The 24,944-nt window shown below is 40.4% G+C and overlaps 1 protein-coding gene across 1 annotated transcript in view; it reads right to left on the bottom strand.

Moving 5' to 3' along the window:
- Positions 1–24,944, bottom strand: part of THADA (THADA armadillo repeat containing) — a 203,073-nt gene that overhangs the window by 128,185 nt on the left and 49,944 nt on the right. The window contains exons 23-26 of the mRNA XM_089529183.1: positions 9,958–10,090; positions 7,074–7,187; positions 5,691–5,813; positions 2,949–3,040 (exon numbers count right to left, since the gene is read on the bottom strand). Of these exons, the coding sequence (XP_089385309.1) occupies positions 2,949–3,040; positions 5,691–5,813; positions 7,074–7,187; positions 9,958–10,090 (462 nt within the window). The remainder of the gene's footprint in view (positions 1–2,948; positions 3,041–5,690; positions 5,814–7,073; positions 7,188–9,957; positions 10,091–24,944) is intronic.

Here is a 24,944-nt window from a genome sequence, read left to right as displayed (position 1 = left end):
AGGGTTAAAAAGCAGTTTCATATACCACTTTTTCACCAGAGTCTAGTTATAATATTTTCAGATTTTTAGTCTGCCATATCAATCAATAAATCAATTTATAACCTGCCAATATCCTTCCTTCATACAGGGGGTCCTTGTAATCTGCTGGGGTTTGGTTCCAGGATTCCCTGTGGATATCAAAATCTGTGGCTGCTCAAGCCCCATTAAATACAATGGCATAGCAAAATGGTGTCCCTTATATAAAATAGAAAATTAATGTTTGCTATTTGGAATTAAATATTATTTAAGTATTATTTTCAGTATTTTCAAACCTTGGATGCTTGAATCTGTGGATAAAATATCCGTGGATAAGGAAGGCTGACTGTACATATTAACAGGGAAAATCCATGTAGCACTATCACAGTGAATTATGAAGCAGTCACATGCAGTGATTCTCAGTTATATAAGCCATGCGTTCACCATATTTTGAGAAAGAAGTACATAGTTATATTAAAATGGTAGAGGTTGTAGAAGACTGAAGATATTTAATAAGCTTCTTACTCTGCATTATTACTTTTCTTAACAAATATTAAATGTGCAAATAAAATGACACATAAAAATGTGTAAGATACAGTTAGATTTCAACTCCTTTATGTCATCACCATTACTCCTCCGTATGAGTCACACTAAGACATTAAGCTCAATCATATAAAATGTTCAGATTAAATTAATTTCCCTTCACAACTAGATGGCAATAAATGCACAGTTGTTCTATATGAGTCTCCTGGTTTGTCTAGCAGTAAGCACAGACCACAATCCATCACCAGTTTTTGGATTCTTGGCACAATTTATACCATCAGTGAGCACAACTGCTCCATTCTTCCCAATGTCTCATACAATACAACATAAATGCAGCAGTCATCCTCAAGTATATACAGTGCACACAAAAGAACAAATCAGCCCCTGTACGTGCATAACTTCATGATAACCTCTCATACCCATGTGGGAGATTTTGGAAATATGACGCCATTGCTGAAATACAACAGAACAAAAACAACTTGTAAAAGATGTATATATGGCATGGCTTGTTGTTATGCTTCATTGCACCTGTTAATTCATGCAAAAACTAACATTTATGAAACTAGGTGTGCAAGCCAGACCCATTGATTTGAATGGGAATGATTTTCAAGTAAATATGCTTTGTTGTTGTTGTTGTTGTGTACCTTCAAGTCATTCTGACTTATTGTTACCCTAAGGAAATCCTGTCATGGCACCTTCTTGGCATGATTTGTTCAGAGGTTTGCTATTGCCTTCCCCTGAAGCTGAGACTTGCCCAAAGTCACTTTGTGGGTTCCATGGCCCAGTGACCTCCAGAGTCTCAGTGTAACACTCAAACCACTTTGCCACACTGGCTCTCTAAACATGCTTTCCCCCCTGAAATTTGTGAGTATGTACAAATGCACTTCAAGATTTAGGTACATAGGTATACATGGACATCTCAAAGCTGCAGCAAGCATAAATGTGTGAGATCCAACATTGAAAGAATATGAGAAAAGGAATAACAGTAGCTCAGTGGGCTGGCAAAAAATGAAAGGTTTACACTGTGAGTAGTTCCTTTCAGGAAAAATTACAAAACCTTGTAACATCAAGTGATATGTCAAGTAATAATAATGTGACAGATTTGCTAGATTCACAGGATTCACAAAATTGGAAAGAAGGTTTGAGTGGAAGTTGAGTGTAGTCCAACTACCTGTTTAATGCACTCTCTGTAATGCAAAAAGAAGCTATAACATCTGGCAGATGGATACTCAGATACTCTCTGCTTAAATGTTATTGTTGTTAACTGCTTTTGAGCCAACCTCAACTTGTGGTGCCCCATGAATAGGACATCTCCCCTCCCCCAAAAAAACTATCCTCGACCATTTTGCTCAGATCCTGCAGGCTCAGGGCCATAGCCTCCTTGATTGAGTCTGTCTATCTGTTATGAGGTCTTCCTGCTGCCCTCCAGCTTACCTGCTTAAATAACTCTGATTAAATAACTCCACCTATCATACCCTGTGGCAGCCTGTTCTACTGCCAAGCAGTTTTCACCATAAGCATGTTTCTTCTAATGTTCAGTCAAAATTGCTTTCTTGGAAATTCCACCTGTTGGATCTAGGCTTCCTTGTGGAGCAACAGACTACAAATCAGCTTCATTTCTCTATAGCAGCCCTTCAGATATTGAAGGCTGCTATTTTCTAGCTCCTTAACCTTTTATTCTGAAGATTATGTGCAGTAAATATATTCTATAAATTATTCCTTGCAGCAGTTGGTCTATACACTCCTCATCAACTTGTGAAATAATGAAGCTAATGAAGGCCCACAGTAGCAGGTGGATCCTAGGTTGGGGTGGGTGGGGTTAATGAATTCTTACTTGGTATTCATTTAGATTTTAAAAGAGTTATTAAAAAAAACCAATAATAAGGATATGGTTCAGAACCTTGGATAGCTCCTTTGCAATTCCCTCCCTATTGGTAGATACGGAAGCACTATTGGACATGTGGACTTTAATCAATGAAATATGTCATTCAGTATTTTTCTGTGGTGAAATCTGTCCTCAGAATAGCATCATTTTGTATATATAGATATCAAGAGATTTATATCAATTTCTTTTCTCCTCCCCACATACAGACAGACACAGGTACATGTATTGTGCCCAGTTTTGAAATAAATCTCTGGAAAAGAAGAGACTCAGTCACACTCAACAGCTGGCCTTGAGATCCATTTAAAACCAAATTAAACACTTGCTGCTCACGGTAGTTATTTTTTACCACAGAGCTTAATTCTTGGCATCAGATCTGACTCAAGTGCAGAAATGCTTTTGTAACATTATGCTTCACATAAATCCATTAAAAGTACACTATTTTTTCAAAGTTGCTCTTAGCCATTATATTTTACATGGGTACTCCTTGGCATAAAAGGGAACATACCTGTTTTTTTTCGAGTTCTCATCTTTTCCTCTTTTAACTCCAAATATTCTTGTAATGAGGGTACTAAAAAGAAGTGTAGATGAATTTCTTACCTAATATAACAAGCAACAGAAAAACAGGTTTTAAACAGTTTTAGTATTTTGGAGTATGTTTACAACCTGCATACGACATTCTTGTTAAATCAGTAACTGGGCAGACAATACAAAAATATTTCTATGTGAAAGAAAAGCATTCTGTTCTAAAATGCAAGTTAATTACCAGTATGCCATTACCTTTAAAAATAGCAGAATAGTCAGGAACACATACACAACCTATTGGCTGAAATCCAATGTTAGGCCCATCAAATCAGTGAGATTTGCATAAATGTTGACTTATTGTACATCAATTGACTGAATGAGTCAACTCAATATTATTTGCAGTTGAATTTAGGCCTTGGATAATAATCTACGAGGATATACAGAGAACTGTGATAATTTTTTTAGGGAAGTAGCTTCTAAGTTTCTAAGCTGCGAGTATGTTCCGGCAAAAACAAAAGGATCTTGTGGAACCTTAAAGACTAACAAGTTTTATTTGGTATAACAACCTCTTAGGGGCTTTTCAGAGGCAACATAAGGTGTGAGGGGTCCTATAACTTCTTTTAAAGAACAACTGCTGCTCCTGGAGTATTTCAGAAGTAGTAGATACCAGGATTTAAATCTCTCTTCAGCCAGAGAAACCCATTCGCACACACTCAGTCTCAGAGGAAGGAATAGATAAACCTCCTCTGAACAAAGCTTGCCAAGAAATCCCTGTGACAGGTTCACCTTAGGGTCATCATAAGAGGGAAATTACTTGATGACACACAACAACAAAGCTCCTTTAAAAGAAAAAAAGGTGGCAGGAACTCAGGGGACTATAAATTCAGCCCAGAAGCACCCGTGTTTTGAACTGTCCCTAAAAGGTCCTATATAAAGTAGATCTAAGGAAAGGACATGTTGAACAGCTACAGCTAGAGAGCATGCTTCCCCTTGAATAAGGAAGAATTAGTATATGTTAGTGTGGTGTGTGTGTCTTCAATTTGCCTGTCAAGTTTATGGCAAACCAATTAAATTCATGAGATTGCCATAAGCTGACAAGTGTATAATAATAATATAATAAAATTTTATTTATATTGCCCTGCCTCTCCCTACGGATCGAGGCGGGGTTACAACCTGATAAAAACATAGAATACAATCATAAAATGCAACAATCAATTCAATAAATACATCAGTGGTTATTTACAGAGGATCATCATCACAGATAAGGGTAGCTTCTTAATCAGGTGCAGGGGGGTAGGCCCGCCGGAAGAGCTCCGTCTGCCTTCTTGAAGGTATCCAAGGTAGTAGTAAGACAGATTTCTTTCGGCAGGCTGTTCCACAATTTAGGGGCAACGGCAGTAAAAGTTTTTTGGGAAGTCACATGCAACTTCGTAGTTTGTATTTCCATTATTTTTTCCCCTGAAGTTCTGAGAGTGCGGGGTGGATTGTGTAGGGAGAGGCGTTCCCGCAAGTAACTCGAGCCCAAGCCATGTAGGTAAATTGAAGGCAAACACTTAGAAGTATTCTTTCATTGCTTTCCTCTGAAATATAACCTACAGCACATGGTCTTGTCTGGAAGGAATTTATTTGCATTAGTTGCAACCATGAGGAATCTACTGGCTTATGTCTATTCTATTTATTCCTTTCTCTTTCCATCCACTAAATTGGTTATATTTGTCTTTCTGTTTAAAAAACTGATGCTCTAAGAAAGGACAAAGTGGTGATGGAGCTGGTGCTAAAAAAAATTTATACCTATACCATGCAATGGACATTCCCTCTGTAAACAGGTGAGCTACTTTGTCTTGCTGGTTTTTTAACTTTAAGCTGAAAATATATCTGTCTCATAATGTTTTGATAACAATCTTCTCTCTATTTGGATCCATGCAAGTGAGTTATCAACTTTTATGAATTTAACCACTGGACCAATTGGAAAGTAACCTAATATGATTTAAAGGTGGTAAGGCTAGACCTCCTAGTGATGTATGACCACATTTGATAGTACTTATGAATCTTATTCTTCCTCCCCCGCCCCCGGCTATAAATTTCTCTAAAACATTTTTCCACGTTGTCAATTTTGTCTTATGTATTGACAACAAAATAGTTTGAAGCAAGAATAAAAATTTAAGTAAAATGTAGGCTTTGTCAATGCTTATCAGGTACAATTTAACTGAACTAAACAGTTCCAATATCAACTTGAAGTATCTACCAAGCCTGAGAAAATAAGTTACTTAAAATACTTTTTCTTTTAGGCTAATACCAACAGAGACATGATTGACTAGATAGTAAAATGAAAATAATAAATACTTGTTTAATATTACAACTCAGTTATTTTTAACTAACTAATTGGGAACTACTGTTCATGTCAGTGGAAACTACAGCTCTGTTATTCTTTTAAATTCAACCTTCACTGTACAAAACTATGGAAAATTCAAGTAAAACTAAATAAAGAGTTAGTTGATGCAAGAGAATAGAAAGAGACAAATTTCAGTGGCTCTGCATATTTTATAGCATTTCCCTCATGCTAGCATACTGTCTACTTGGCATACTCAATATAACTTTATAAAAAGAATTCATAAAAAATTCAATCAGATATTGTAGTGTTATTGAGAAACAATCGATGCCTTGGTTACTGTCATTAACATGCAGCTTTTCAAGTTAATATATTAAATGTTAAGGATTAACTTACTGCCCAGACAGAAGATGTAAAACCTAATATGGCTGCTCGCATTCCATCTGACACGTAAGGAATGATATTTTCTCCTAAGCGGGTATCCTTGAATAAAGCTCTCAAGATATTTAAAGCATGGACCTGCATGTGAAAAAAAATCAATGTAAACCACTTAGTTTTCAGGAATAATCTCAAACACATTAATAAAACTATGGCTGCATCTGCACTGCAAATTTAATAAAGTTTGACACTGTTTTAACTCCCATGGTTCAATGCTATGGAATTCTGGAATGTATAGTTTTGTGAAATATTTAGCCTTCTCTGTCAGAGAGCTCTGGTGCCACAACAAACTACTAATCTCAGAGTTCCACAGGATGGAGCCATGACAGTTAAAAGGTGTCAAATTGCATTAATTCTACAGTATGGCAGCAGTAGCCATAAAAACCATGCTGGCAATATCATGTTGCCTTTCATATTTTATGCAGACATCCCTAGATCTAGGCCATGTTAAAAAAAACTGATTTAAAAGTACCTATATCTCCTCACAATATAATCTTTTTAAAAATAAATATAAACTATAAAATAAAATAAAATCACCAAATGGAAAGTAATAACAAAAAGGAATTTGTTGAAGAAAATATACTATATGCTGAATCCTCCAAGAGGCTGGCAATTTCAGCTGCCATGTGGTCCTCACAGAAAATTTCACAAGAGACACCTTAATTAGGCAATAAAGAACAATACTGAACAAGAAATTTATATTTACCAGTAAATTCATATCATCTAACACAATCTTTCCAGTGGAAGAAATAATTCCTATAACTATGTGTAGTTGTTCTAACAGTATTTATTTTATACAAAATAATATACCCTCTGTGAATAACCAAGATTTACATATTATTTCTGGGAAATGTTCTGCATTACTTCACCAATAAAAGATTTATATGAAATAATTACCATTCAAACTGAAATAACTGCCTATTTAGATAAGCATTTTGTCTGGAAGCTGCACCAAAGCTGCACTCCAGTCCTTAGGACTGGAGTGTGGTTTTGGTGCAGCTTCTGGACTCTTAGGACTCATGTATCATTTAAACAGCATATCTCCAAAGTGACTTGAAGCAGCTTTATTTTGTCCTGTCTGTATCAGGCCGAATACAACATTTCTGCACAGAGATTTATTTGCCACAAGTTTATTAATCATAACAACCCAAAGCAATCCACAGGTTGATTGTGCATTATATGAACGTATACTAGCTTTGGCCTGGGTATGCTCCCATTCTCACTGGATGGCCCTAAGAGATAGGTAGATTGTGCTCCTATCCTACATCCATAACATCCCAACAAACAAAACAGGGTATGTCTTCTACAGTTATTAGTGTTTTGATGCAAGATAAATTTTACCTGAGGGATTGTGGTTGGCGGTGCATTTGAAGGTGAAGCTAAATGTATCAACTCTTGCATTGTTATTTTTAGCAAACCTGTTTTACTCTTCTTTGGTTCTGAGGCTAGCAAAGCCTGAAATTTATTAAAAATAAAATAGCATAAGGGTTAGTCATTAACAATTTCACGAAGAGATACAAGCATATCTGATCTCTGATTTGAGATTTCAACTACATACAAACATACTGAACACATCTACAAATCCAAATGGCAAGCATCAGATCTTACCCTCAAGATAAGAGACCTAAAAAGTGATATCAAATTAAGTCCAGGATCATGACTTCTGGAAAGCCAATTTTTTACCCAAATGAACAGCCAAAACACAAGAGAGGGGAATGCAAAATGACACACAGAAGCTAGTAATGAAATAAGCTGCAGAAATAAGGTCTTCAGTGGGAGAAGGAGAGGAAAGAAATGTTATTGGAGGGTATATTTTTATTCTTTTGATTCTCATTTTGTATGTCAATGGCTTAAGCTTTGGAGTTAGGGCGTCAACAGACTGGAAAAAAGGGGGAGGCTTCAAGCCACCCCCTTCAAAGATAGACTGGGGCTGCGGCAAACTTACGCCACAGCCCCAATCCGCCTTGAACCCAGCCTGAATAGGAACGGAAAAGATCTGATCCTATTTGAGCAGAGAAAGATCTGACTTTCCCAGCTCCGCCACAACCACAAGACGGCTTCAAGATGCTCCTGCGGCATACGGCGTGTAAACGCCAAACCACCAGAGCATTTTGAAGCCGCCCAAGTCTGGGCATCTGGCCGACTTCCGAGCAACTTTGGAGTATGTGGCGTGTAAACACCGCACTCCCAAGATGTCCAGAAGGCATATGGGCCTTCTGGCCATAATGGGCCATAATGGGCCTTCTGTTCCAGCCCTTAGATGCACTACTACATATATACACTGTGGATCACAGATTACTATGAGCCCATTAAAGAAACCTACAGAATTGAACATGCAAGTCTACTGGAGTTAGGCATTCATATCAAGTGAAGGGAAACATTGTATATATTGTAGGGGGGTAGAAATGGGGGGAAAGGATCAAGATGGGATACTAAATTATCACCCATTGCACTATAGATTGTGATACTTTCAGTGATCGATCCTGAGTAAATAAGCTGTACAGGTAGTAGTCCTCTGTGTGACAATAGTGCCATGAAACTATGACCTCAGATTAATAATAATCCTAATAAACAAAACTATTAATGTAAGAATTAACATGATCAAGACAGGCAAAGGTGCCATAAAGAGATCTTTACATTCCTATCAGCTACTTTTGCATTTCACTTTTCCAAACAGTCTGCTTCTAAGCACAAGTTATTTTGTGCCCTGCTTCATCTGAGGAAGCAAACATCTATGGATACAGACCAAAAACCTTTTTAATTAAGAGATTTGGAATATATATCTGATTCTTAGCTCACTCAAGTATAACCAAATACATTAGCATGTGTACTTAGTTCTTACTTCATCATTTAAAAATTCTTTTAAGTAAGGACATCTATGTTATTTATCTATATTTCTAGTACTCCCTACTCCAAAGGTCCATGGAACAGTGCTTTACACTGGTTTTATGATCTCTTTTATAAAGAGTGTATATTAAACAGATCTTTGGATTGTCCTTCATTAACTGCCCAGCTTTCCTTGAAAGGAGCTATGTCTCAAAAAAATGAGATAACGAGACTTATAAGTGTAAGACCCACAACTGTTTTGGAATTTCAATTGCAATGGATTTTGTCATTCATATTTTACCAGTTAAAACAACAACAAAGCAAAGAGGTGCATGTTGTACTGAATCGACCATACAAGTGTTAAAATAGTTATTGAAAAAATCCTCGAGCGCTATCTGAGCTCCAATAAATAGTCTCCCATCTCCCACCTATCTTCACATCTATTTTTAATTATTCTTCTTATTGTTGTTGTTGTTGCTATTTTGGATTGGGTAAGTATAGAAAACCAATAAATATTTGATTTATTTTACTGAGCACTTTTAATTCAGTTTTGTGAAATGCAAAGAAAGAAAAGAGAGAGGGGCGTTTTCATCTTTTGTGAACACACAAACCTAGAAGTCTCAAATATACATCATGTTGCATCATATTTCTTCAAAAAGAAGATAATTCTGGATCTTTAATACTAAAATTTCCAAGCAACTATGGAGGAATGTTTTCAAAATACAAGCATGTTACAAGTATAGTTTCTTCTCATTTTTGAACAGGTAATATCACTGTAGAGCTCTAGTACAAGCCATTAAAAAAGACATAGAGCAAACAGAAATGACAAGTGTTGCCTAAAATTCAGACCACAGATTAATTCTTAAAATATAAAAACCTAAGGCCAAACATCATCTTTTTGGACTGTTGATTTTATTTATCTTCAGTTTTATAATTAAATTCATAATACACCTTGGAGCATGCCTTTGACAAAGGAACATCAGTAAGATATTGTCAAGTGAGCAATGTGCAATGTGACTTACCCTTCCTTTCTTCTTCATTCACAGGTTTTGAGTTTGCATAATGGACTGCTGCAGGAAGGAGGGGCCCATTTTACCACTATTACCTATCCCACCCATGCCAATGTGCTAAAAGCAGAAGTTCAGGTAGGCTTTTTACACCCGTTGAGCTTCACAAACCATTATAAAAAAACAATACAAATCACTGTAAATGGTCCTAGTCTTAAAAAAATGCAGCCAAACCATTCTGCAGTACATTTCAGATTCTGCTTGATCTGTATTAGTTACTATCCCAGCTGAAGTTTGTGGGATTGCTTCATTGCAAATGTGTACAGAATCTGTTCTTTCGCTACCACCAAAGCTAACAAAAATGAAGATTGATATGCATCTGTTGTAAATACCTGTATATAGAATGGGATCCCAGCACTACGTCTGGTGGCACACAGTTTAGATGAAGGATCACTAGATTTAATTTCTTCCAGTACATTGTACAGCCATTGCTGTGGTAGCTTGTGCAGGTTTTCATTGTTACATCTATAATACCAAAAAAAAAAAAAAAAAAACTGTATGAAAACAAATAAAATAAAAAGATGCATTTTGTGAAAAGCAAGTGACAATAAGTGATAACATTTAAGCTTATAAGAAAAATTGAGAATTTGATAAAGGATAATTAAGAAAAAATATTTCCATTTATCATATACACACACAAATAAAGTACACTTCACAGAAATCTCATCAGCAGTAGCATGATTGCCAAGCATGATGGCAATTATCATCTACTCCTACCGCCTACACTGATCCTGTTACCATCTACACTGCACATAGCATTGTCCTCATACCTAACACTCCCTGAAATATACCCACTTCATTATGCTTGTCTGGGAGTCCATTACTCTGCTTGACTTACTATTTGGAAGACCAACTTTGAACACCTGCATTTACATCCTCTTATGCAAGCAAACCTGCCTAGTCAAGTTTTACTGTGGTCATGGTAATGCTAATTGTTTCACTGATTCTCAATTTTCCCTACACACAGATTTTTTCATACTACAGAAAAATGTTTCCCAATTACAGATAAATCATGCAACAATGTCAGAACTTAACTTTGTAAGAAAACAAGCAATCAGTTGTGTATGTTCTTTGCATCATTTCCTACATGTACCACATGAAAACAACTGATATGAGCAGTGTTTCAATACAGCTTCCCAATTCATTTTTAGGATGTTACTGAAGGTTTTGCTAATTAATTCTTCATAGGTCATTCTTTTTCCACTTAAAAATCCAAAGCCAAAGTAAGACGAGATCTTCCACAGCTCCTAGAACTAATTTCAATTTGATTTACTTCAACATGTTCAGAGGAAAACAAAATATGCTAAGAAACTGTATACTCATTAGCTTTTCATCAAGGGCTCACTTTCAAACACTTCAGATAAGTTTGTTCATAGTTAGATCTATGCCTTCAGGAATTGCTCCTGTAGAGACTGCATGCGCATGCGCATATATATATAAACCCAAAGTGCTGTTAGTGGGTGGTATTCAATAGGGTTCTTTCAGCAGTAAAACTGACAGCACTGATGGATCAAATTACTCTTTCCCCCTTCCGCCAAGTCCCTTATAGAGATACACCCAACATCTGGTTCAGTGTTGGGAAGTACAGCAAAGAGTCCAAACAGAAGAGGGCAAAGGAAACTCTCCTTATATAAGCTGAAGTCCACAACAATGGACTTTATAATATAATGATAATAATAAATTGTTTATTTATTAACTGCTTTTCCCAGGATCAAAGCGGTGTACAACATGTAAGATAAATAGATTACAAGCAATGACATATTTAAAAATTTGGGAAATATTAAAATGGTTCACAGTGTAAAATCAAATATTTACAACATAGCATACAGTTCAGCAATTGTTAAGATTCCAATATAAATACACCATAGACAATCGGGGCGGGGGGGGGGGGACTTATTACAAGGAGTTAGGAGGGTATGCTTGTAGGAAGAGGTAGGTTTTTAATACCTTTTTAAAGGCTTCCACCGTTCCACTAAGGCAGATCTCATCTGGTAAAGCATTCCAGAGAGAAGGCGCTACAGCTGTAAAAGCCCTTTGCTGGGTAGTCGCCAATCTCACCTTAGGATGACCGAGTAATAATTTACCTGTTGTTCTGAGTGTGCGGGGAGGATTGTGCAGAGAGAGGCATTCCCTCAGGTAACCTGGGCCCAAGCCATTTAGGGCTTTAAAGGTAATAACCAACACTTTGTACTGGGACCGGAAACGAATTGGCAGCCAGTGAAGAGATTTTAAAACAGGTGTTATGTGGGCAGATCTCGCTGTCCCCGTAATCAGTCTGGCTGCAGCATTTTGGATCAATTGAAGTTTCCGAACCTGATACAAAGGTAGCCCCATGTAGAGCGCATTGCAGAAATCCAAACGGGAGGTTACCAGTGCATACACTACATTTTCTAGGTCCCCTCGGTCCAGACAGGAATGTAGTTGGCGTATCAGCCGAAGCTGGTACCAAGCACTCCTGGCCATCGCATCTACTCGAGATGATAATTGTAGAGATGAATCCAGGAGAACACCCAAACTACGAACTGTGTCCTTTAGGGGAAGTTTAACCCCATCTAGGACAGGATGACAAATTTTCCTGCCCGAGCCAGGGGAACCTATCATGAGTACCTCTGTTTTCTCTGGATTCAGTCTGAGTTTGTTTTTCCTCATCCAGCCCATTACTGCCCCCAGGCAGGCGCCCAGAGGAGAGATACCATCCTTAATCACTGTATCAGTCAGAGCCATGGAGAGATAGATCTGGGTGTCATCAGCGTACTGATAACACCATGCCCTTTAGCCACTAGCTACAGATTTATTGTACTAATTCAAATTATCCCAGAAGTTGCTTGAAAACAGTTAACTAACACAGGTTTTATGTATGCTTAATTGTTGGTAAAATATGAATAACTGTGTGTTATAGGATGTCCTGGACCCAGAGAAAGAAATAGAATGGTAGTGACCATTCTTGAAAGATGCAGAGGTTCAATTCACACAGTACAGGACTTATCTACAAACTATTGGTTTCCCTTATCACTGCCCACAGAGAGACAGGAGTAACAAGATTTCAGAGATGTTTGCTGAGGTCTCCTTACCTCTTACTTTCTGGACCTTTACATAGCAAGCAATGATATCAGTGTGGAAAAATACTGAAAGAATAAATACAAAAACCCTTGATACCCAACAAAGAAAAGGAATGAAATGCAAGATCAGCAAAATAACCAGAATTCCAAGACACCCATTAACCTAGGATTAATCCTTTGTCTCTTTCAAGAATGGACTTCAGAGGAAGCAACTTGCATTCCCATTTTTTAAAATAATGGCAAAGATCAAGCCACACAGTATAGGACATAACCTAGAGCAGGTACTGTAAAAGTTGTGATGGCTGCCTATTACATAGATATCACACTTTGCAGTGTGATATCACACTATGAACGCAGCATTTGTTGATTCATCCATTTCATCACACTGAATAAAAGCTGATCCAAAGATACAATGGTTGAAATTGTTACAGTAGTGGCCATACCTCTGACAGTGTGAAATGTTACTTTAGAATGTCTTTAATGTTTACCCAAGTACAGCTAATAAAAATACACGCTTTGATTCAAAATGCCTGTCATGGGTGCACCCTGACCCTCTGGGACAGACATCCCAAAACCCACTACATCCACTACAGAAGAGGAAGACACAATCTTGGCTGATTTACTGAAAGAGCTACTGCTCTTGCTTTCAAAGTTTTCTCTCTAATGTGTGTGTGTGTGCACGCGCATATATATATATATATATATATATATATACACACACACACACACACACACACACACACACACACAGAGTATGGCTTCCAATAATATGTCAACGTATAGCAACCCATGAACTTCAAAGAATACTCAGAGATGGTTTTGACAGTCCCTTCCTCTGAAATATAGCCTACAGCATCCAGTATTCATTGGCAGTCTCCCATCCAGATACTAACTAGAGTAGAGCCTGCTTACTTCCCAAAATCAGACAGGATCTAGTGCCTTTAGGATATTTAGGCCATCTCTTCCATCATACTTGCCCTTTAGTAAGAGAAATATTCACCTTCTCCCCATATTCTGCCAGGCTTCCACATTGGGCTGGAAAATGGAAGCCTGTTGTCTAGAACAGGGGTCGGCAACCTCCGGCCCGCGGCCCGGATGCAGCCTGCGGCGCCTTTCTGCCAGCCCCCAGACCCTCCTGCTGCCGAAATCGCCGCCTATTTCGGCCGCTCCGGCCACCATTTTGCCCTTCAAAATGTCGGTGAGACTTCGCCACCATTTTAAAGGGAAAAATGGCGGCGCCCATTAGGAGGCCTGATGCGGCCTCTGGAGCCCTGAATCGGGGCTACAGGAGCCGCACCGGGCCTCTGGGCGGCCCGATGCGGCAGCCGGAGCCCTGAATCGGGGTTCCAGGAGCTGTACCAGGCCTCTGGGCGGCCCGATGCGGCAGCCGGAGCCCTGAATCGGGGCTCCAGGAGCTGTACCAGGCCTCTGGGAGGCCCGATGCGGCAGCCGGAGCCCTGAAACGGGGCTCCAGCAGCCGCACTGGGTCCCTGGGAGGCCCGATGCGGCCTCTGGAGCCCTGAATCGGGGCTACAGGAGCCGCACCGGGCCTCTGGGCGGCCCGATGCGGCAGCCGGAGCCCTGAATCGGGGCTCCAAGAGCTGTACCAGGCCTCTGGGAGGCCCGATGCGGCAGCCGGAGCCCTGAAACGGGGATCCAGCAGCCGCACCGGGTCCCTGGGAGGCCCGATGCGGCCTCTGGAGCCCTGAATCGGGGCTCCAGGAGCTGCACCGGGCCTCTGGGAGGCCCGATGCGGCAGCCAGAGCCCTGAATCGGGGCTCCAGGAGCCGCACCGGGCCTTCAAATGGGCGCCGCCCACCTCCCTCCTGGCTCCGTCCACCTCCCTCCTGGCTCTGCCCTCCCTCCTCCCTCCTATAAATGGAGGGGCGGGGGGGAAGGAGGAGGAGGCAGAGAGAGAGAGAGAGAGGGAGGGAGGGAGGGAGGGGAGGAGGAGGAGAGAGAGAGAGGGTGGGAGGGAGAGAAGAGAGAGGGAGGGAGGGGAGGAGAGAGAGAGAGAGAAAGGGTGGGAGGGAGAGGATAGAGAGGGAGGGAGGGGAGGCGAGAGAGAGAGAGAAAGGGTGGGAGGCAGAGGAAAGAAAGGGAGGGGAGGGGAGGAGAGAGAGAGAAAGGGTGGGTGGGAGGGAGGTGAGGAGAGAGAGAGAGAAAAGGTGAGAGGGAGAGGAGAGAGAGGGAGGGAGGGGAGGAGAGAGAGAGAGAAAAGGTGAGAGGGAGAGGAGAGAGAGGGAGGGAGGGAGGGGAGAAGAGAGAGAGAGGGTGGGAGGGTGGGAGTGAGAGGGAGGGAGGGAGGGAGGAAGGGAGAGAAAGAAAGTGGTTTTCTGGGTTGAGACAGTGGCATGCGTTTTTTGCTGTTTTGTGGCCTTGCCTAGTTGCTTCCATTCTTGCAAATATTGCTATTATTATTATTATTGTTATCCTTTGGTATTCTCTTTGCAAAATCCCCCCACATGGACTTGCTTGCTCTTTTCTGGGTTGAGACAGTGTGCATGCATTTTTCCTGTGTTATGGCATTGCCGGCCCTAGTAGCTTCTTGCAAATATTATTATTATTATGCGGCTCCGCCCCCGGAGGGTGGAAACTCCGCCCCTGACATGTGGCTCCGCCCCCGGATAGTGGAAGCTCCGCCCTGGCATGCGGCTCCACCCCAGAGGGTGGAAGCTCCACCCCCCGTGTGCGGCTCTGCCCCCGGAGGGTGGAAGCTCCACCCCCCCGGCTTCGGCCCCCCAGTTGTCTGAGGGACAGCAACCCGGCCCCCGGCTCAAAAAGGTTGCCTACCCCTGGTCTAGAAAGTCCTGCCACACTTGATGACCTTGGCCTTCCCTGTCTCTCTGACACTGCTTATGGGAGGGCCAAAGCAAAATCCATTTCCAGTAGGGTGACCTCTTTCAGACTTCACCACACTGCACATCTTTCAGGTCTAAGTTGCTCTGTTAATGTGGCCATTCCAGAGACCGGCAACTCAGGAAGAAATTACCCTCTAGACATGGAGATGCCAAGGCTTGTTGGGAGAACACTGCAAGTCTGTTGTTAACAAACAACATCTGTATGTTCCCTCTAGGCTGCAAAATCGGATTTGGATTTGGTTGAAGAGTTCTCAATGTAGACGCCATCCTCTGGGATGAAAGAGATTTCTGCTGAGGATGTCTCCCTCCACATTGAGTGTGGACTTATAAATACTGTGCTGAGATGAACCAGAGTAACTTTTCTGTCCAGGTCAAGAGTTGAACTGTCTCCTGAATAGAAAATAAGATCTGGCTCCTCCCTGTTTGCATAGGTACAATTTTATTTTTGTACTGCCTGTCTTGATCAAAGCATGCTGATCCCGTATCAGATAGAAGAATAAGCCATATACTGAGTACATACAATGAGTATCATCTAGGGTTCTCAAGTTTTCAAGATGCTCTCAAGCAACTAGGGACAGTCAAAATTCACAACATGCAGGGCTGACAATGAAGAAGTAGCTAATAAAAAGTTTGTGTTATACCTAACGAAAATGTTGATTTCAGTTAACCAAGCTGTGCCAAGATGATGAAGCTGAGACTATCATACTTTGACCACATCATGAGAAGGCATGACTCACTAGAAAATACAATAATGCTAGGGATGGCAGAAGAATGCTAGGGAAGGTAGAAGAAAGAGTGGGAGACTGCATGCACACATCCCAGATGGCTGGATTCAACCGAGGAGGTCACAGGCTTGAATCTATAGGAGCTAAGGAGAGCAGTGGAGGATAGGTCTTGGAGATCTCTCGTGCACTCATCCCACCATGAGTTGGGGCCTACTCTAGGGCACTTAAAATAGCTGTGCATTACTCTGTAAAACTAACATATTTTCTCACATTCCAAGGCCTTCAAAATGCTGTACACATTGTTTTGTAAAGTGCTTTCTCTTTAGTTTTAGGCTTATTCGTTTTTCCACATAAAGGAGAGAGCAAGTGGAATGATTATGAAACTAACACACCTCCTCAGCTACCAAACCTTTCACAGTCCTTCTGCTTTATTTGTGAATGGTGCTGATCTTTAGCCATCTCCATCAAACCTGATGGACAAATGTACTGTCGCTCTGGAGGTTCTTCAGAAGCCATACTTCTCCTTCAGACTCACTTATGGTGAGAAATAAATTGGCAACAGAGCACCAGTAACTGGCTCCAGAATGGAGACATCACTAGCTACCTGAACGAAGTATAGTGTAGACACAGGCAGAACAGGTTAAGCAAGCAGTTGGAGAATTTAATGGTTTTCCTTAATGGGAAAATATTCACACATCATCTTCTTTGGCCTGACAGAATTTTCATTATCTTGCCTACAAGGACTTGCAACACAAGAAAAGAAGAAGAACGGAAGAAGGATATTTTGTTTATTTGTTAATATACCATGGAGGAAAAAACAGAATTGACAATAAATAAGAAATAACTGGTCAGTGAAGGTGAAAACAGCATAAAAGAATACCACACAGACAAAGAGAGAGAAGGTGCTCTTTAGCTAGCTCTGCTCTGAATGAGGCAGATGAAACTGAAGAGCAGAGGTAAGGAGTCCGCAGTGAAAATATATGAAGTTAGATGACTCTTACCTCTGAGTGGAGAAAGCTATGAGGTCTGATATACAGTCCAACTCCCATAGTCATGAGATTGGTAACTGCAATTTCACTTACCTGTGTCTGGAGAGAAAAGATCTCTCTAGGCATCTGGAGGTCCTCCAGTGCAACTTAGTGGCCAGTCTCTGGCAGAAATATAGTGTTTGCCATTACCTATGGTTTTTGCTATCCAAGGTATGTCTGTTACTGTATCACCCTGTGAATATGGGAGTCGGACTGTACTGTTTGATCCTCAGCACTACTCAAGAGATTAAAAGGCTCTCACAATTCCTTTAGAAAAAAATCTATATTTATGATATTATTTATTGACTCATACTTCAGGAAAGCTAGCATCTTATTTCCTAGAAGAGCATAAAATAAAAGGAAAACCAAGGATGCAATTTACTATTCAATTTTGCCTTATCAAGCTGTGAGAAATGTACTCTTGCCATGAAGTATGTTTCCTCGGCAGTTATACAATTTGGCACTGAATATAAAACCTAACTGCATAGCAAACAGCTTTCAAACTAAACATTTCTGTCAGTATTACAGGAACAGCCTGAAGCAAAGGACTTCTGGTCAAAACCAAAACCTCAGTTCTACTTTGATACCAGGTGTTGCTCAAATATAGTTTAGCCAGCTCAATTAACCATGTTGTATACTTCTCAAAATGTACATTTCTTTAGAGAAGTAGTGAAATGTTTTGCATAGCTGGGACAGACCAAGATTGTTTTAAAACTGTTTAATAAGATGTACTACAGTAGCACAACAAGAAACTAAAAACAAGATGAAATCAAGCTCTTTCATTATGGTACATATAGCTTCAGAGTCTAATCATCTGCAATATGTACAATAATTTTGCCTTCAGAATCCCAGGCAGCCTCTTCCTCTCCTCAGCACACTGTAAACCAGAAAGTCTCTTAAATAATCCTAGGCGGGATACACACCGCCATATAGTACGTATTGTATACGTACTAGGGTTAGGAAGGGGCGGTGCTTCCGCACCCCCCTAACCCTAGTACGTATACAATATGTACAAGATGGCGGTGCCCCTTCCACATGGGCGCCGCCATCTTTACGTACTGGACGCATAGCGTCCAGACGTGTCGCGGCGCCTATGATGTCGCGAATGCGCCAGCGGCGCTTCGCGACATCATCAGTGCGCCGCAAGAAGAAGCTCCGAAATGGAGCTTCTTTTTTGCTCCGCGTGGGAGCCGCACGGTTTGGCTGCTGCAGCTCCCACGCGGAGCAAATGGCGCCGGCGGGGAAGTGCCGCAAAGCGGCAGTTTGTATCCCGCCCTAGTTTCATGATTTGCCCAAACCATGCACCTGTATTCATCAGATTCAGAACAAACCAAGACCATAAACCATTTCCAAATCAATGTTTAAGATCCTAGCTCATGGGGAATCCTTCAGGGTGAAGGCAAAATAGTTTTGAAGTCTGAAAGAAATGAGAACTTAGTGTTAGCTGGAAACCATGAGGTTTAAATTCAGTGCATCACAAAGAGGGAAGGGACTCCACATTCCAATACAAGTCTCTTTTTTTTGTATTTTTGCTTAGTAAGTGGAGATGTGATAATAAAATGCAGTCAGTGAAAGCATATATTTGAAGAAACTGAAGTTATAACATGCATCTTTTAAGTTTTGTTTTAACTGTTTTGTTGTTGCTTTAACCATCTCATTCTAGTTGTTTGCTAAAGTACGCTATTCAGAGTTCAGGATCCAATGGAGTACTGCAGCTAATAGCATTGTCTTTCATCAGAAGATTCTGTGTTTGTGTGTGTGTGTGTGTGTGTGTGTTTACTAGTCTCTAGTCTCTTACATTTTAGTGTCCAACCAGAGAATAATTTCTGACATATTCATTAGAAGCCACTCTTTCTACAAGAAACTTTTCTTAATGGTATTACTTAGTATACAAGGCAAATCTTATTAATAGTGGCTGAGATTCTAAATTAAAGGAGGACAAAGTGCAGGCTACGGGCCCCATGCTTCTCTTGGGGCCCCTGCGTGCAGCCTGTGAGACCCTCTAAAAGCCCCTCAAACCTATCAGATCTCCCCCTCCCCCAAATTATCAGGCCACTTTTGGGGCATTTTTTGCCCCCAAATCACCCTAAATCTCCCAAAAGCACATAAAAAGGCAACGATTTGCTCCCCTAATCCCCCAGCCCCTCAAACCTCCCCAATGAAGAAACACATGACTGAAACCTGGAGAAAATGTTGGCTAGAAGTGACACTGCATCACCTCAGGCATGAAGAACTGTGTTGCTGCAGTTTACCAAATGAGTACAGGAATAAAAAATGACTCCAGCTCTGACTGCAGTTGCAACCCCTGGTCTAGCTCACCTATTTTGGGCCGGAACAGAAGGCCCTTTAAAGCCACTATCTGGGCCACTTGGGAGCGCAGCGTTTATATGGCACATGCTCCCATGCCACCCTGAAGCTGTCTCCTGCCCAGATATGGGTGGCTTCAAGGCACTCCGGCAGCTGCATGCTGCCGGAGCAGCTTGAAGCCACCGTGGGGCCATGACAGGGTGGGAAAAGCTGCCTTGTCCCTGGCCGAAAAAGGAGCAGATCTTTGCTGGTCCTTTTTCAGCTTGCTTCAAGGTGGATTGGGACCACAGCGTGTGTTCACCACGGCCCCAATCCATCTTTGGAAGGGGTGGCTTCAAGCTGTCCCTGCTGCTCATCTGTTATGCCCCTTTATTAAATATACTTAACTAACGAAAGTCACGTGGCCTACCCACCCTCAACCTGACTTGCCAAGGATCAACCACTGCAAACAACTGGGGTCTGCTCTCTTGTTAACCAAGGTGCAGCAGACTGGCATTTCCACTTCCCTCCCACAAGCAATCTATGGTGCAATGGTCAAAAGCAGACTTGCAATTCCCCCTTGCACCAGAGATCACTCACAACAAGGGGATGGAAACACTAGTCTAATGTGCCTTGATCGACAGGAGAACCGACTTCTATTACTCGCAATGGCTGAGTCACTTTTTTGATTCCTACGTATTCACTATGTATTATGAATTCATATTCATAATCAATGTAGAGATCATATATATGAATAAGTTACAAATGCATAATTGTAGATTATTCACTCATAACTATGATAATGTATTTCAGCCACTATTTTTTGTGCATATGAAGCATTCCAAAAGTATTTTATGACTTTCCACACAAGAAAAATAATTGATAAAACATATGAAATATCTATGGGCCCATCTTCTCCTTCTTTAATCAAAGCTAATGCTTATCAGAAATACCTGCTAGCCCTTCTACCTGGAATACAACATTTGGATTGCAGTCCATGACTAATCATCCACAATTTTTTAGCAAAAGTTGCGCAAAAACACAGTTTCCTCAGATAACATTAAGTAGTGAAACACTATGTACCTTGATACTTTCATTTTGAGACAGTTTTCCACCTAAACATTACATAAACTGCAACAAGAATTCACAAAGAAAGCACCACAAAAAGGAAAACTGCTCAAGACATCATAGAACTAAAAGGAAGAGTAGTTGCTCTTATCTTTGAACAAATGTATTTCCCTTCTACTGGCTAAGCAAAAAGAGAAAAATATACTGAAATGAAATCTGACAAATCCCATATACAGTAACATTGTGTTGCTTTGATGATGCCAGACGTAATACAATCTTGCCCAGTCGTCCACTAACTCCCATATTTTTGTTCAAGCAAAACTTTAGTTGCCCTGAAGTAATAAAAACATTAAGGACTATTGATTTTGAAAATAGAGAAGGGTACTCCCTTTAACTTGGCTACAGCACAACCCTCTGGGCTGGCTGAAAAGTTATTTCCATGAGAAACAAGTTGCCATAAAATCTAGAGAGGAAAATGGAACCTTTCAACAATGGCATTCACAACTTGAGCATATTTTTGCCCATGTCAAAAGTCAGACCAGTATCAAATTAAGTGAATGGCTTGTTTTATCATACTTAATTTGCAAACCCTCTAGTTAAAACATCATACAGTTAACCAATGTGTAAGTTACTCTTGTTCCAATTCAGCAAATGGTTTTTGTGGTTTCTCCAATTTACTTTTCCTCCTGCCAATTAAAACATTCTCCTCCATAGTCATAATAGCTACTTTGATCATTTTCAATGAATACAATAAATGTTCCACATAATCTTCACCTACTCCCTCCCATACAAACATAAACAGTATGCTAAAAATAAATTTACAGACTTTTCCCTTTCAGCTTAAGTTTTGCTGTAGTTAGATCTGTAACAAGCCCCTAACAAAATTACAGTGGGCCCTTGGTATCTGCTGGGGTTTGGTTCCAGGACTACCCGTGGATACCAAAATCTGTGGATATTCAAGTCCCATTAAATACAGTGGTACAGTTAGATGGTGTCCCTTGTATAAAATGGCAAAATCAAGGTTTGATTTTTGGAATACATATATTTTAAAAATATTTTCAAACTGTGGATGCTTGAAACTACAGATAAAAAATTTGTGCATAAGGAGGGCTGGCTGTACAATGGCACTATATCTGTAGATAGGTGGAGTAAAGTTAACAACTAATCCTATTCTTCACTCATGTAAAAAGACTCACTCTCATTGCAATTTTTTATCTGACACTACAGATTGCTTTTTCTGCTGAAATGGAGATTCTGACAGACAGGAGCAGAAAACTTTCAGCCCAAGAGCCAAATACATGGATTGGGTTTCTCATTAAAGACCTCCAGATTCTCTCCAAACAACAAACACTCAACATCTCTGCTCCAGGTTAATAGTATCACTAACTTGGTCCTACTTTGCTTATCCAGCTACAAAGTGGAGCAATGAAACCTTACTCAAGTTGAGGAAGTAGAAATGAATGGATACAATACCATTTAACCCCTGCATAGTGAATGGAGGTCATAGGAGATTATCACACAGCAATTCGCCCATGGGGTAGACACAGAATTTTACTGCATGGAGTGCATACAGGTCGCATACTGCCTGTCTATGGGGCAGTGCGATAAAATCCATTTTTGACTTTTAAATCCCGCATTTATCATATGGGCAAATTGCTGTATGATAATCTCCGTACCCAGTCTTATAAATGTGAAGGTCTGTGGGAAAAATGGGGGGGGGGGGGGCGGCATTTCTACATCTAGTGAACATGGACATCTTAATCACAGGACCAGGTGTCAATTGGGGGCTTCAATGCTTGTCCTGATAATACTGGATTGTTCACTATTTTCAATGTAGAGACAGACTTCATATTCAAATATGCTTAAGCTGAGTCCATGAATTTGTGACTGTATGAGAATAAAACGAGCAGACTTTATTTTATCACAAAATTTGTGGTTTACGCTATCATTTTTTCCAACTCTGCCCAAATTTCAATTTTCCTCAAATTTTCTGTTCTTCCTCCTTTAACAGAAATAAAATGTTTTCCCCCATGTAGCTTGACAATTTCCAAAAACTGTACACCTCTAGTACATTTGCAATGCCATCATTTCTTTTTTTACTCTGGGCCACTCATTTCTGCAACATGGACTCAGCTTGTATTGACCAAACTAATGCAGAAGTCAGCAGGGGAAAGGTTGCCACCAGTATATAAATATTGATTGTATCCAGTTTGTGTCTCCCACCAACAAGGCAGCTGCCATAAAGTGAACAGGGGAAAGGCAACCCCCCCCCAACTCCTTTTTGCTCCTTCAGAATCTATAGGGCATAGTTCTGGGATATGGATTGGCTGTACAGGGGAGAACAGGACAGGAAAGTCACATTGTAGAAGCAGAGGTCCACTTATATATATATATGGATTTCATCTGATGTGTCCCAAATCTGCTACATAAAAAAATGCTAGCAAGTTTCTCAGCATAGCATTTTATAAGGAAATCCAGCTTCAAATAAAACATTTCCATGTAAACTGGCTTTATAAACTTGGTCATTATTGTCAATAGCACCATAAGTACTACAAATGTCATATCAGAAAAATAGTATTGTCTGAACTGCCTCTATGGTAGATTACTTCTCTTTTACCAATATTAATATTGTCGTCTTCTTCGCCATCATCATCTTTATTATGCTATTTTAGATCAATGCTTTCCATAGCTCCATAAGGCAGCTCTTATACTGTCAGGGTCAGAGAGAGCTAAAGCAGAGTTAACAGATTTGGTGGGTAGTCAATTCATAGTGGAATTGCCATGTGAAAATGGACTTCCCAATTGTCAGTCTTAGATACTGTAAGGAGCCAGTTCTCTGTATTATGTAACAGTATAGAAAATATACATCTATGATAGACTTTTCCAGCCTGAGGCCCTCCAGATGTTGTAGATCCCCTTCCTTTGCCCATTCTGGATGGGATTGATAGTTGTAATCAATCCCATCCAGAATGGCCAAAGGAAGGAGATGACAAGTTTTCCAGCCCCAAAGGAGAAAACCAAGTTGCAGAAGGATGATTTATAGTATGTGTGATTAAAAACAGTGAATCCCAACCTGAATCCTATTGGTTCATTCCAAGGTAGAGGAGAACCACTGAATCAATTGCTGTATACATACAAGCAAAGCCCACTGAATTAGTAGGTCTATTCTAGCCAACAGAATTCAGATCTGAGTTTCCAGATGCAATGTAGAAACAATTCAAAAGACTGCTCCCCTAAAGCTAACCTCCCTATTATGACAACATCAGATGCCTAAGAGTTCATTAATGCATAGGTAAGAAGCTGCCAGGACCAAAACTGAGAAAACTGGGAGCCACTTGAACTATAGATTGCAACATGCTCAATTGAGGGCTTGATGAATTCTCAGGATCTGGACTGTCCGTGCCCATCCACTGTTTGCCACTGTGTCCTTCTAGAGGGGAAAGACTTCCTGTTTGGGCTTTGCCTGAGCAACAACAACTGTTTTCCAGGTCTTAGTATGTTCCTGTGTTTTTTGGCTCAGACTCCTGGCTTATTTCCTCAGCTCTGAGCACCTGGCTCACATCCTAGCTCCCTTCCAACAGTTGCTTCAAGCTCAAGCCTGGCTACATAGACTATATCCAAATGAATTTTAGTTTGTATAGTTCTTAGGTGGGAGTACCAATTAAAATGAAATAGAAAATGCTATGTATCATAATTGGTGTAAATCATCTTTATACTCCTTTATAAATTATAAAATGCATACATCAAAAACCACCAGCAAGAATTTCAAAGCGAAACTGGAGGGCTTTTCTGGAGGATGTGAACATACTGTCTGTTTTCAGAATCTTGAGGAAAGAAAATCTATTCTACTCTTCCTGCAAATCTCAGTGTTAAGAGTTTCTATCTTTAGAATTAACTTAACCATTGGTCAAGTATAGTAAAATGGCAGGTTTTCAAACTTTTTTTAATTGAACAAACCATTCTCCAGAGACACACAAAGGAGCATCACTTAGTATATTCTCTGTACCACTGCACGGGAACACAGAAAGCTGCCTTATACTGATTTAGACCCTTGGACCATATAGCTTGGTATCTTCAACTCTCAATGGCTGCCATGCCCTTGCACGGTTGCAAGCAGGATCCATTCCTAGCTCTGCCTGGAGATCTCTGGTAATTCCCTTCTGGGCCTCCTATCAAAGTGCTGCACTAATAAAGCCTAATCTTGTTTAGCTTCTGAAATTCAACATGATTAGGTGTGTTCAGGGTGGAATATAGGATATGTCTACAGGCTGTTCCCACAAAATGGGCAAGTT

The sequence above is a fragment of the Sceloporus occidentalis genome, unplaced genomic scaffold (genome assembly GCF_023333645.1).
Source record: "Sceloporus occidentalis isolate IW3139 unplaced genomic scaffold, rSceOcc1.0.p SCAF_6, whole genome shotgun sequence".
In the NCBI taxonomy this organism is placed as follows: domain Eukaryota; kingdom Metazoa; phylum Chordata; class Lepidosauria; order Squamata; family Phrynosomatidae; genus Sceloporus; species Sceloporus occidentalis.
The sequence above is the reverse complement of the archived record's forward strand: the minus strand, read 5'-3'. Positions and strand labels throughout refer to the sequence as shown.